The 13,499-nt window shown below is 38.4% G+C and overlaps 1 protein-coding gene across 3 annotated transcripts in view; it reads left to right on the top strand.

Moving 5' to 3' along the window:
- Positions 1 to 13,499, top strand: part of Kpna5 (karyopherin subunit alpha 5) — a 59,983-nt gene that overhangs the window by 9,304 nt on the left and 37,180 nt on the right. The window contains exons 1-5 of one of the 3 annotated variants that reach the window (XM_052751350.1): positions 77 to 230; positions 5,825 to 5,958; positions 7,530 to 7,631; positions 7,756 to 7,855; positions 11,924 to 12,018. In XM_052751350.1, the coding sequence (XP_052607310.1) occupies positions 227 to 230; positions 5,825 to 5,958; positions 7,530 to 7,631; positions 7,756 to 7,855; positions 11,924 to 12,018 (435 nt within the window). In that variant the 5' untranslated portion in view covers positions 77 to 226. Of the gene's footprint in view, positions 1 to 76; positions 231 to 1,153; positions 1,465 to 5,824; positions 5,959 to 7,529; positions 7,632 to 7,755; positions 7,856 to 11,923; positions 12,019 to 13,499 lie in introns of those variants that run through there. The other 2 variants (XM_052751349.1, XM_052751351.1) reach the window with 2 other exon arrangements.

The raw sequence follows: 13,499 nt of genomic DNA, 5'->3' as shown, positions 1-13,499 counted from the left end.
TCCGCCACCAAGCTGGCTGCCACGCCCCCTCCGCCATGGCCGGCGAGAGCAAGGGCTTCTGGGAGCCGGCTCAGGGTCTGGGGAAGGGGCGCTGGAGGCGGCCATCTTGGGTGGCTTCACCGATTGCTGCGAGCCGCGGCCGAGGCGGAGCGTCCACCCTCGTGCCGTCCGCAGCCGTGGTCACCGCGGGAGACTGCAGGTCGGGGCTCGGGAGGGGACCGCGTGCATGGGTAAGTGTGAGTGACGCAGGGCCGGCCGGCCGCGCGAGCGCGGGGCTGAGCAGGGTTCGGGGACGGCGACCCGCGTCTGGCAGGGTCCCCCGGAGGAGGGCCGCCGCTGTGGGGGCGTGGCCGCGATCGCGCTGCCCCGCCGGGCTCCCGCCCTGCCGCTCGGTCATTTTCCTCCGTATGCCGTCTTCTTCTGGTCATCCCGGTGTGTGCCACGGCTCTCACCGTGAGGACCTGCCACACCGCCTTCAGGAGGGGCGGGACGGCGTGGGGACCCTCCGTGCTGCACCCCAGCAGGCGGCTTTAGCCTTCAGCCCCAAGGCCAGCCACCCTGGCTTCCATGCTTCCTCACTGTCCGCTGGCTTCCTTGTTTCAAGATGAAAATGTAATGCATAATAGATGGAGAGATTTGGAAGCTATGAGAGGGCGTAGCGAGATGTCTACATTTACGCGTGAGCTTTTTCTACGTATCAAAAAAAACCCAACAACAACAAGGGAAAAAGACAAGAGGATTTTTGACTTGTCTCCCAATTTCAGTACTCAATAATGGCTAGTGTTTTGTAGGAGAAAGGGTTACTAAAGGAAGGCAGGAAACTTTGCTTCACACCGAAGTGCTGTCTGTCTGGTCGTGGGGGCTCAGAGTTGGCATTCTCCTCTCTGTTCGGGCTTGTCATTTTCTAACGAGGTGTCCAAGCACAGAAAAATGAAATTGCATTAACAAGTATCAGAAAAACAAAGACCCTTGGAAGTTCAGATTCCAATGATGTGCTTAACTTCATCCAGTGTGGTTTTTGTAAGAAGTGGATAAAAATAAGTTTATGAATGAAAAAGAAAGAAAGAGAAAGAAAGAAAGGAAGAAAGAGAGAGAGAGAGAGAGAAAGAAAGAGAGAGAGAGAGAGAGAAAGAAAGAGAGAGAGAGAAAAAAACAAAACCCAGTTTGGCAATTTTCAGATGTCTGAATAGCATTTCTTATATTTCAAAAAAATTTTTGTGAAATTCAAGCCTTTGAATTTCAGTCCTTAAAAAACTTATTTTCCAGCTAACTAGATTTCTTTGGGTGAGATAACACAGTAAAGAAGGTAAAGATACAGAAAGTATCAATGAAGAAAGAAAATAATATATGTGTTCTTGGAGCTACATTTTATTTGGATTATAAATTTGTTGATAATCTAAGAAGCATCTAGAATGCAAAAGTGTGGTGGAGAAGGGCCCAAAATGACCCAAACAAATGTGAAAAGTAAGATTAGAACTCCTATTCGTTTACATTTTAAGTTGATTCCTTGAAGAAAATGGCTAGTTTTGTAATTTTCACAATGGGATAATAATTAGGATAGTAATGCATGTATGCAGATAAATATTTGTTGTGGAATAGAATATTTGTTTATGTAAAAATGTGTTGCATTTGCTTGTGTTGCAGAATAATTGTTTAACTATATAAAGATGTGTTGCATTTGTTTATGCTGCATTTGTTTTAACTATGTAAAGGTGTGTTGTTGTTTTACCTTGTCTGCTTAAGGCACCTGATTGGTCTAATAAAGAGCTGAATGGCCAGTAGCTAGGCAGAGCAGGGACAGGTGGGGCTGGCAGGCAGGGAGAAAAGGGGAGGGGGGTCAGGCAGCTGGAAGAAGCAGGAAAGCAGGAAGGACAGTATGTAGATGAGGTAAACGAGCCTCAGGGCAGCACATAGATTATTAAAAAAGCTAGCTAGAAACAAGCCCAAGCTAAGGCCAAGCGTTCATAATTAATAGTAAGTCTCCGTGTGATGATTTGGGGGCTGGTGGTCCAAGAAAGCCTGCTACAAGTATTGAAAAGACTGGGGAGGTAACTAGGTAAGTGTGAGGACCTTTTAATCCTCAACACCCATGTAAAGGCAGCACTTGGGCCGGACATGGTGCACGCCTTTTATCCCAGCACTTGAGAGAGAGGCAGAGCTAGGCATATCTCTGTGAGTTCAAGGACAGCCAGGGCTACAAAGAGAGACCCTGTCTTTAAAAATAAAGCAACCCTGGATCACTTTTGGGATCCCATTGCTAGGGTTGAGACAGGTAGGTCCATGGAGCTCCCTGAGGGCCAGCATAAATAACAAGCCACAGGTCCTCGTCTTAAAAAGTGGATGACACCTAAGGAACAAAACCTAAGGCTGACCTCTGGTGTTGACACATGAGCATACACATACACAAATAAGTAAATAAATGTTGAAGATGGAGATACATTCCACATACATAAAAAATGTGTGCTCAAAAATCTTTAAATGCCAGCAATCTAGAAAATGCCAGTATGTAGTTGAGAAAATTTTAAAAGATTTCTACAAAGAGAGTATTATAGTAACTAATCTTGAGTTATTTCAGAAACTAGTTTTTTTCCCTTTGTTTTTCTACATAAGCCTAAGCTGTTAGTGCAATTAGAGAGATTTTTAAAGATACGTTTTCCTTTAAATTTATTTTTATTATTTTAAATTATTTATCCATGGGTATGGGTATGTGAGTGCAGGTGCCAGAGGCATTGGCTTCCTATGGAGCTCAAGTTATGGGGAGTTGTGAGCTGCCTGATTTGGGTGTTGCAAGCAAACTGGGGTCCTCTGTAAGAGCAATACACACTCTTAACTACTGAGCATCTCTCCAGCCTAAGGTCCCTAATATATAAAATAGAGAATAATAATGCATACATTGTTATTAATTAACTTTGATTTAACAATTTCTAATTACTGTTTGTCGGTTGACTTAGTTATTTTTCTATTGCTGTGATAAGACACCATTACCAAGGCAGTTTATAGGAAGGAAGAGTTTATTTGGGCCTTACAGTTTCAGAGGGATAGAGTTCATGACCATCATGACAAGGAGCTTGGCAGCAGGCCAACAGCGTGGCATTGGGACAGTAACTGAGAACTCACATCTTGAGACAGCCATAAGGCAGGAAGAGAGAGACACTGCGAATGTTCAAATCTTTTGAAACCTCAAAGCCTGCCCCTAGTGACACCCCTCCTCCTAATCCTTCCCAAACAGTTCCACCAACTGGGGACCAGATCTCATTCAAACCACCACATAGGTATATATGAGCTGCTGAGACATACTAGATATGTTAAAACTGGGTTTTTACTAGCTATAAATGTGTCATATATTCTGAGCATGTAGTTTACCACTAAGCTAAACCTCCAATCACAAACAAACCTTTCCCCTCATTCTTGAGTCCTTAGCCCATTATATTCTAGTTTGAACTCCATTAGTAGTGAGCTTTGTTTTACTGTCTTTACCAGTGATGTCTGATTACCACATCTGATGCCTGGTTTGGTACTTGGCTTGTTTTCTTGATGAATCAATGAAAGAGTAAAATATATTTAGGAGTGTGTTATTAATGTCAGTACCACTCAGATACTTCTCTGGCTCCCCTTTGTTGCACTCACCCCACTCCCTCATTTTCTCTTACTCTCTTCTTCTCTGTCCTGTTACTTTTGGTTTCCTTTTCTTTTGCCCTTTTTCACTGAAATGTGAATACCATGAAGAGTTTTCCTGGTCATCTTTCTTTTTGTGGCTCTCCATGACATTGGATGATTATGTTAGGACCCTTGTTCTATGTTTGACCTGTATTTTCAACCATGGATAGCTCAAAACAGTGTCCTGAAGTCAGTACTCATCTGTTACAACAACTACAGTTAACATCAGCAGCACCTGCGCTCATTGAGATTTCCCTTGTTTTCTCCCCTTAATTTCTTTAGTTCTGTTCCATAGGATCAAGTTTGAATGCCTCAGCTGGATTGTGGGAACTGTATTTGTTTTTTGTGTATACCTTCATTGCCTGTCTCTTTCCCCTTGGGTCCTTTGTTTCGGCACACTGTATTTCTTACTGCTCTATGTTTATGCCAGACTTCCTTCTTATATTCTTTCTGTTTGAAACGCTTGTTCTTTTTATCCCTTTCCATCCTTTTACAGAGAGTAACAGTGCAGCCCCTCTGAGCTTCCTAAGGGACCGTTAACTGCTGTATCTTACTGTGCTCTCACAGGATTTAATGCATATCTTTTAGTGTACTTTATTGCTTGTACATCTGTAAACTAATTAGCGTCTTTTACCAGAAATGACAGATAAATGAAAGCCTTTTCTGTTTACTTTTTTTTGTTTGTTTGTTTTTCCAGGTAGGGTTTCTCTGTGTAGCCCTGGCTTTTCTGGAACTCTATCCGTAGACCAGCCTGGTCTGGAACTCAGAGATCCACCTGCCTCTGCCTCCCTAGTGTTGGGATTAAAGGTGTGCACCACCACTGCCAGGCAGCTGATTACAGTAGTTCCTGGTCAGGCCTGGGTATGTTCTTCAAACTTATCACAGTAGTGTGTTAAGTAATCACTAAGTATCTGTCACATTTAACTTATAGTTGAAATACTGCTTTAGACTACTGTTTGTTTAGTCTTCATGTGTAAGCCTGGAATAGGTTATAACATAAGCATAAAATGTTCATATCATAAAAATATAATATTACTATACTAAAAGGTTTATAAATTTCTGACTATGAAACTGATGTATATTTCAAGTACAACATTTCATATTTATGCTTTAAAATACTTGTGTTTATATGTGTTGTGTTTTTGAGATAAGATCTCACTGTGTACCTCTCTGTGGCCTAGAACTCTCAGTGTAGATCATCAGACCAGGTTGGCCTTGAACTGACAGAGATCCCAACTGCCTCTCTCTCCCAAGTGCTGACATTCAACGTGTGTGCCGTCACACATGACTTTCGTTTATTATTTTAAAATACATTTGTAATAGAACTTTAGAAATAAAATGTACAAGCACTTCATTGCTTCATAAGAACTAATTATAATAGAGGACTGAAAACTGATAGTACAGTCATAACACAATGACCTCCATGACCTTGGCAATGTCTTAATTAAATGAAAGAAGCCAGACTCCAATAAACACTTGAAGTGTGCTTATTGGTGCTAACACCATATTTTATTGAAAACGGGACTGTATAATACTGGCTGTTTCTTGATTTTGCCGGCAGTATATAATTCAGAAGTTTCTTTTACCAGACAATTCATGAGTTTCCTGACAGTGATTGAAAGGTGTATGTCCTTCAGAAATGTTAACATACCACAAAGGGTAAAGCTATTCAGTCTTGGTCTCTGTAAAATAAGGGTGATCAGTGTTTTGCTAAGGCTTAGCTGTGATTTGTTCCTGCCAAAATTTGTGTCCAAATTTCACTGGCAGTGTAGAAGCCCTTCGGACCAGCAGCTTTGTTCTCTTCTATCAATGCCCGTTGCCTGTCTGCTTCTCTGCTCTGTATGAGTTAACCTCCATCACAAGTAGGGCATCTGCTGCACCTTCCTGGCCTCCAGATCTATGAGCTGACTAAACCTCTTTTAAAAGGAAGTTGCTAGGGTCTCAAGTTTAAGGCATCAGGAAGTGTGCTAAGAATAAGAAATAAATACTAAAATATTTGGTCATTTTTCTCCAATATGATAGAGGAGTGAGAGAATGTATTTTTTAATCTCTAAGTTTCAAGTGGGTTTTATTGGTCTAATGTAATCAGTGAGCTTAAATTTAGCTGCCTATACTAAGCCTCTTACATTGTTTTGAGAGTTAACCTTATCTGTTTTCTTCCCTTAAGATTCAATGGCTAGTCCAGGAAAGGATAACTACAGAATGAAAAGTTATAAGAACAAAGCCTTAAATCCTCAAGAGATGAGACGGCGAAGAGAAGAAGAAGGAATACAACTTCGAAAACAAAAAAGGGAAGAACAGGTAGGAGTTCTTAATATTTAGTGTTGCTTAGCAGCAACAAATCCATCCATCCATTCATCTAATCTGTACCTCATGTGGAGGTTTGCAAGTTTAATTATCATTGCTGTATTTTAGAAAATTTCAAATGCTAAGTGTTTGAGAAAATGGATTTGCTAACTCTGTTCTTTAATTAAGTCCCTGGAATAATATTTGTAAATTCTTTGATTAGAATTTTGTACTTGTTTAGTTACTGACTAGAGTGATTTTCCTCTTGTGTTAGTAAACATTTTGTTACCGTATTTCTCCCCGCTGCTAAAAATGTTTACCTTGAGTCATTTAGATCACCTCCAGTTTTCAGTATAGAATTTGTCCTCAGAAAACACATTGTATACATTTGGGGATTTCATAAGTCTTAAGGTAATTAGTGTCATTTTTCTGTGTTTTCATTTTATGCTTTCTATATTTCCTAATATATTTCTCTATTTCGTAGCCTCTATTTATACTTTGCATATGCAACATAAAGAATATAAAGTCATTTAAGAGTACTTCTTAGCATTTTTCATTCCATTATAGATTTGGAGATATTTATAAGTAGCCCTTATAATAACAAATAATAATAAATAAGTAAATAGTCCTTCAATAACAAACTAAAAATGATATATGAAAAGAACTATTCAAAAAAGTTTAAGAAGGCCTGCTTAGAAATATAATAATCATGGTTTTTCAGCTCCTGTCTGCAGTGTCTTGCAGGACTTACAAAAAACAAACAAGCAAACAAACAAACAAAACACCTGTTGACTAAAAATAGTGTGTACAGTCTGAAGAAGAGCTGTATTTATTTAGTCATCAAAGCACAAGGAGGTTTTGTTTGGTTGTTTTATCTTTCTATTTTTATTAAGAAGTACAGGGATATTTTTCCTGAAAAATTCTCCTATTGCTTTTTTGTTTTATTTTGTTTTAGACAGTGTCTCATGTAGTCCAGGCTGACCGCAGATTTTCTTGTAGCTAAGGATGACCTTGGATTCTAGATCTTCCTGCCTCTACCTCAGGTGCTAGGATACAGGCATGCACCACCACACCCAGCTTCCTATTGCTTGTTAATTGGCTATAGTAACTCTATAGCATGCTATTTATACTGTGTGATTTGCTTTTTAAATCAATATTTCTCTTTTTTAAGATTTGTTTTTATTTACTATGTGTATGTCTGTGTGAGGATATATGCACATGAGTGCAGTTGCCCATAGAAACCAGAGGTATCAGGTGCCCTGGAGCTGGAGGTACAGATGATTATAAGTTGTCCAGCTTGGGTACTGGGAATCCAGCTTTGGTACTGGGACTCTCACTCTGGTGCTCTGCAAGAGCTATATGCACTTTTAACCATAGAACCATCTCTCTAGCCCATAATAAAAATTTTCTTAGAAAAATTCTTCAACAGTTAGTAATCAAATAAAGAAATATGTGTTTTTTCAAGTCCTATAAAATGTAAATGTCTGTTTAATATTTTGAATTATAAAAATTGCTTTGTTTACTCATATGAATCCTATGAATGTTTTGGAAAACTCGGTCTATAAAATAATTTCTCTTTGTTGCAGTTGTTCAAACGCAGAAATGTCTCTTTGCCCAGAAATGATGACTGTATGCTGGAGAGTCCCATCCAGGACCCAGACATCAGTTCCACTGTGCCCATTCCAGAGGTATCCTTTACAAAACTGTGTTTGTGCTGTGCTCCGTGGTACTTCAGAGACAGGATAGACATCAAATAATGTAATTAATGTTCACACAGAAATCGTTGCATGCTAATTTATTTTTGTGTTTTAGGAAGACGTGATCACCGCAGATATGATTCAGATGGTTTTCTCTAGTAATGCTGAACAGCAGCTGACAGCAACACAGAAATTCCGAAAGCTGCTTTCTAAAGGCAAGAGTGATTCCCAGTTCTTATTGACAGTACACAATTTTATGAGAGAGTTGTAGTTTTAAAAATTTGAGACACTTATTTTGCCCTTTTTAAAACCAGAGACAGGTCTTAATTTCTCTTTAAAATGTATTTTAGCCTGGTATGGTTGTGTACACCTGTTTTCATTTTGCTTTTTTTCTTTGGGAGAGGGTCTCTATCTAACCTTGGCTAATCTGGAGCTCATTAGGTAAGTCCAGATGACCTCCAAATCATACAGGTAGGCTCACCTGCCTCAGCACCCGGCTTGGTTGTGTTTACCTTTGATCCCAGCACTTGGGAGGTGGAGGCAGGCAGATCTATGTGAGTTCAAAGCTAGCCTGGTCTACATCATGAGTTCTAATCCATCCAGGGCTGCATAGAGATCCTGTCTTTTAAAAAAATACTTTAAAGTATTATCTTTTAAAAAATATATTGTTAAACACATTGTAGAAAAAATTACAAATTGTAGAAGAATATAAAGAAGCAAATATAAAAATGATTGTTACCAATAAATAAGGCTATAATTCCTTATAGAAATATTTTTTAGACATACTTTTTATTTGTTCAGTTTTGACTTGGAAGAGACAAGGTTTTACCATGTAGCTAAGGCTGGCCCCAAACTCTCCAGATCTTCCTGCCTCACCTTCACAAATGCTGCGAGTTCAGATACACCCAGCTCTTTCATTATTTACTGACCATTTGTAGTTCATTTGGCCAATTTATTTATCCAGTTAATATTAGTATGTCTCATATGTAGAATTTATAGAATTAGTAATTTGAATTGTAAGGAATTTTGAAACTGTTAAGATTTTGCAGATGACACTGAATCCCTGCCTCAATTTCCTAAGAAAGATAAAATTGACTGACGTGAGGAGTAAATGAGATTTTGTTTGCTCAGCATGGATTCTAAGGGTTTTGTCTTTGTTCTCTTATGTATGAAGAGTAAGTGTATTACAAACAGTTATAGGATAGGCCGGCAGGAGGGCTCAGTGGGTAAAGGCGATCGCCACAAAACTGTGACCTGAGCTTGATCCCTAGAACCTGTGTGCTTGAAGGAGAGAACTGCCTCTCCTCCCAAGTTACCCTCTGTTCTTCATGTGTATACCGTGTCATACAGTCATTTGTGAACAGGTACACACACATACCACATAGAATAAGTGTGAAAACGTTTCATAAGAGAAAAGTTATCACATAGATTTTATTTTTTAATAAATACATGTAACTTTTATATCTCATCCTTCATCTTCCAGTAGCTCAGCAAATTTCAGAAATACTTATACAATCAAGAATGACTTCTTTTTTTTTTTTTTTTTTTAAAGATTTATTTATTTATTATGTGTACAGAAGAGGGTGCCAGATCTCATTACAGATGGTAGTGAGCCACCATGTGGGTGCTGGGAATTGAACTCAGGACCTCTGGAAGAGCAGTCGGTGCTCTTAACCTCTGAGCCATCTCTCCAGCCCAAGAATGACTTCTTTTATTCGCTACATTTGAGTATATTTTTTAAGTTGATGTTTATTTTACATGATTCAAATTTTTTCATTATACTCTCTTTCAAGATTTGTTTTTGACATATGCATAGTGTCAAACTGATAGGATTTCTGTAGATTATGTTTGAGAATTTTGAAGTTGCTCTCAATTACTTTTCTACCAAATCTTATCATTATTGAATTTATTTTCTTTAAAGTAAGAATGTAGTTAGAAGGAGTTTAAGTAATCTTTCCATTATCTGTGACGTCAATCTCTGAGCTGAGACTCTTCTAGTAAGAAGACTTTATCTTCTGTAATTGTTCAAACTGTCGTGTTTCTATTAAACTTTACATGCCAATTATTTTCACTGTTTCTTCTTAGTAGATGTTAACCTAAGTTAGACATAAAACGGGTTATAAATGTTTCCTGCCAAATGGATCAAGGATAGGAGAATGTTGGATTTACTCTATTTTTACTTAACCTGTAGTATAGGAAACATGGAAAGCAGCTGAGAATAGAACTGTAAGCAGAAACAGCAGGGAGTTAAGCAGCGTTCTAACTATTTCCAGTAAGCAGACTGGAGTGTGCCGCTGGCTACTGCACAGCCTGCCGTTAAATCCAGCGTGGATTCAAGTCAGATAATAACCATTGCTAAAATCCCCTTATCTGTTTCCCTATCAGAGCCACTCTTGCAAATGTCAATCACGGGTTACACTTCAATTCCAGTTTTACTAAATTTCCCCAAAGCTCTTTGTTTTCACTGCTGAAGCATGTATTTTCCTATTTTGCTTGTTTAAATTGCCAAAGTGTCTCTGAATCTTATTTATGATAGCTCATCACCTTTATAAACTATGTAGACTCTTATTTTGTTATGTATTATTAACAGCAGTTCATGGTGTGTGTTAAATTAGCTGGTAATTCTAGTGCACTTTAATTGGACTCTTTTGGATGGAGTAATAAACTGTTGCTTTGAACTTTGCCAGAAGAGGCTGCATCTGTGTTCTGATGTAACTGACAGGTCTGTGTCTGTTGACCTGGGGATACTGATGTAGCTGATGGTTCAGTGTCCGTTTCTCACTGCCTTCTAACCACACGTCCTATGTTTTCATCTCCTATCTCATCGCTTCTGTCCTCAAAAATAAAAAATTGTTTTTTTTTTTTTTAAAAGGAAAGTTTAGAGTTTTCCAATAGAAAAAGAAAAAAGGTGAAGCTGGTAACCCTACCCCTAAAATTCTGAGACTTTGAAAGGTAGAGGGTAAAGGGTAGAAGTGTCTACTAATGTTTTGTAAGATGGGGAGGGTGGGCATTTTGAAGTCTGGACTTTTATTAACAACACATGGAAAAAATTTAATGGACATAGTTTTGCCAGCTTTGCAGAAGTCACAGGGAGAATGAGAGTTCTTCTCTCTCATGTGACTTGGTGAACAGCTGTTTTAGTACAGTCAGGTTGAGCATGATAGGTGTATGTGACTCGGCTATGCTTCATTAAAAAAAAGTTATAAAAACAAGTGCATCTAATAGACACACAAAGTATGTGTGGAACACAGGAGAAAAGAATTCAGTTTAGGAAGTTTGTGAAGTTTTATAAGTGGTAATAGTGAGTAATAGTAGGTAAAATAGGTACATTTCTATGAAGAGAATAGAAGACTTATAGGAACACCAGCCTAGAAGCTGCTGAACCAGTACTGTTTATTGAAGCCGAGGTACAAGAAAGATTTCCTTTTATGTAGCTGGTCAGTACTTGAAATAAGTTTGTTTGAATTTTACATCAATTACAAGAGGATTTATGATTCTCAAAAGTCTGCATTTCATGAAAAAAATTTTAAGATTTTTAGATAATCTAATAGCATTACTATAAATAATAAATAATATCTAGACAAAACAAAATCTTGACTAAGACAGGTAAGTGAGTGATATTATTACTAGTGAGGGAATATCCTTGGAAATCAAGGATAGTGCTATAAGAATTTAGTGGGGACTTGCTCAGTTTGTATTGTGAGTATTCTCCCATTTTGTAAGGATGATCTCTTAAATATATTTCATATTAGAAAATACATTTTAATTTCCTATCATTGCAATTAATGAAAAAGTAGAGTTTGCTTTGTAAAAAGTACTGCAGTAATGAGAATATTTATCTTCAGTTATATCCAGCTAAAAGTTTACACTTAGGTCAGCGAAACCTAGGGAAACTTTACTATGCCATCTGTGATAGTCCCATTACTTCCAATTTGTTAAAGTCACCTAGGAGACGGGCCTCTGAGCATGCCTGAGAGGGACTGTCTTGATGACCTTAACTGAGATGGGAAGGCCTGCCACTGTCATCAGCACCATCCCCCGACGGCATGGACTGTACAGATGCAGAGGTGAACTGAGTAGAGGAGGCTTGTTGCTCTCTCTGGGTGCAGTGTAACCAGTTGCTTCCAGCCCTGCCAGTGTGACTGGCTTCTCCTCTAAGTCTTTAGTCAGGATATTTTATCACAGCACAAGGAAAAGGAACTAAGATACCATGTTGCATGAAGCGGGCATCAGTTCGTTGTCTTTCTCTGTCTATGTAACAACCTTTCTTTTTTAAATCTTAGAACCCAATCCACCAATAGATCAAGTTATACAGAAACCAGGAGTTGTACAGAGATTTGTGAAATTTCTTGAAAGAAATGAAAATTGTACTTTACAAGTGAGTCTGAAGTTTTCTTTCTTAATCTTCTAGAAATGACTGAGTTTCTAGTGGAAATGGCTTCAGTGCTGGCTATATTGTAAGCATTCATTAACTACTTGACAATTAAAGAAAAAGTAGGTATCATTCTTGGCTAAGGCATGGCTACACTGCTAGTTTCTGTTAGGAATTATTTTATTGAACAGTTTCAGGAAACATAAAATCACAGCTAATATTAATGAAATTCTATAGGTATCAGCCTTTTAAAAACTATTTTCTTTTAGAAAACTCAAACTAAAGTGTTTATCTCATTATTAAACTTCTTCATTTCTTTCTGAGACAGGGTCTGTCTAAGTAGCCCTGGCCTTAAATTTAGAGTTCTGCCTGCCCCTGGTAATGTGGTGGAGTTAAAGCCATGAGCCACTACATCCAACTCTGTTGGTTCTTAAATAACTGCTTAAAATGTTTTTAGCTGATCTTCTTTGTTTTTTTAAAGAATAAATTGGTATAACTTACAAAAAATATGAACAAAGTTAGATTTTTTTCCCCTAGGGAGCATTATCTCTGAACTCAGATATGGTTATAATCTCTCAAATCATTTGCTACTGTTTGCCAACATTTTGATGTTACAAAAAGAGATTACATTCTCTCACTTTGATGTCAGTGTATACTCTAGAATCAGACTTATGTTTTAGAATTTGGAAATCAGTGCTGTTGTCAGTAGTGAAGACTGTTGAGACACAGTTATTGAAATTGCAACTGAGAATAGTGGTCCACTTGTTTGAGCAGTTTGGGAAAGGCCCCTGTTTTAGGCATAAGCAAAAGAATATGTAATACATGTGAATGTGAAAAACCTGTTTAGACTTTCTTTTTTTTTTTTTGGTTTTTTGAGACAGGGTTTCTCTGTGTAGCTTTGTGCCTTTCCTGGAACTCACTTGGTAGTCCAGGCTGGCCTCGAACTCACAGAGATCCGCCTGGCTCTGCCTCCCGAGTGCTGGGATTAAAGGTGTGCACCACCACTGCCCGGCCTGTTTAGACTTTCTAATCAGAGTCTCTGAGGAAAAGGCTACTTTATTTTCAGGTCAGTTATTTTGAATTAGAAATAATAGGATTTAGTCTCTGCTTTATATAAGCTGTGAGTACAGACTGAAACAGGTCTAAGATATTTATTACTATTACTTCCAGTGAATGAAAGAAGAAATAAATGGTAATAAATAAATAAAATTATTGAGTGCTAACTTGAGAGCCAGGCATTATATAAAAATGTAAGTCCAAAATTAAGGCATTGTTTCTGCTTACAGAAGTTTGCTACCTTGTGGAAGGTAAGCATACCGAGAGATAGGAAGTACCTCAGTGTGCTTAGCACTACAGCAGAACCGTGAGAGAAGTGCTCTGGGGAACACAGGAGGAGGACGGAGCAGTTGACTGGGGATGAGGGGAGGAGTAGTTCATGAGAGCATAGTTCGTGTAAACAGTGTGGTGTGTATGCAGGAACATCGACT

This window comes from Peromyscus californicus, unplaced genomic scaffold (assembly GCF_007827085.1).
Source record: "Peromyscus californicus insignis strain IS unplaced genomic scaffold, ASM782708v3 Scaffold_22__1_contigs__length_63687245, whole genome shotgun sequence".
In the NCBI taxonomy this organism is placed as follows: Eukaryota; Metazoa; Chordata; class Mammalia; order Rodentia; family Cricetidae; genus Peromyscus; species Peromyscus californicus.
Note: the sequence above shows the minus strand (reverse complement) of the source record. Positions and strands in the feature narration are given on the sequence as shown.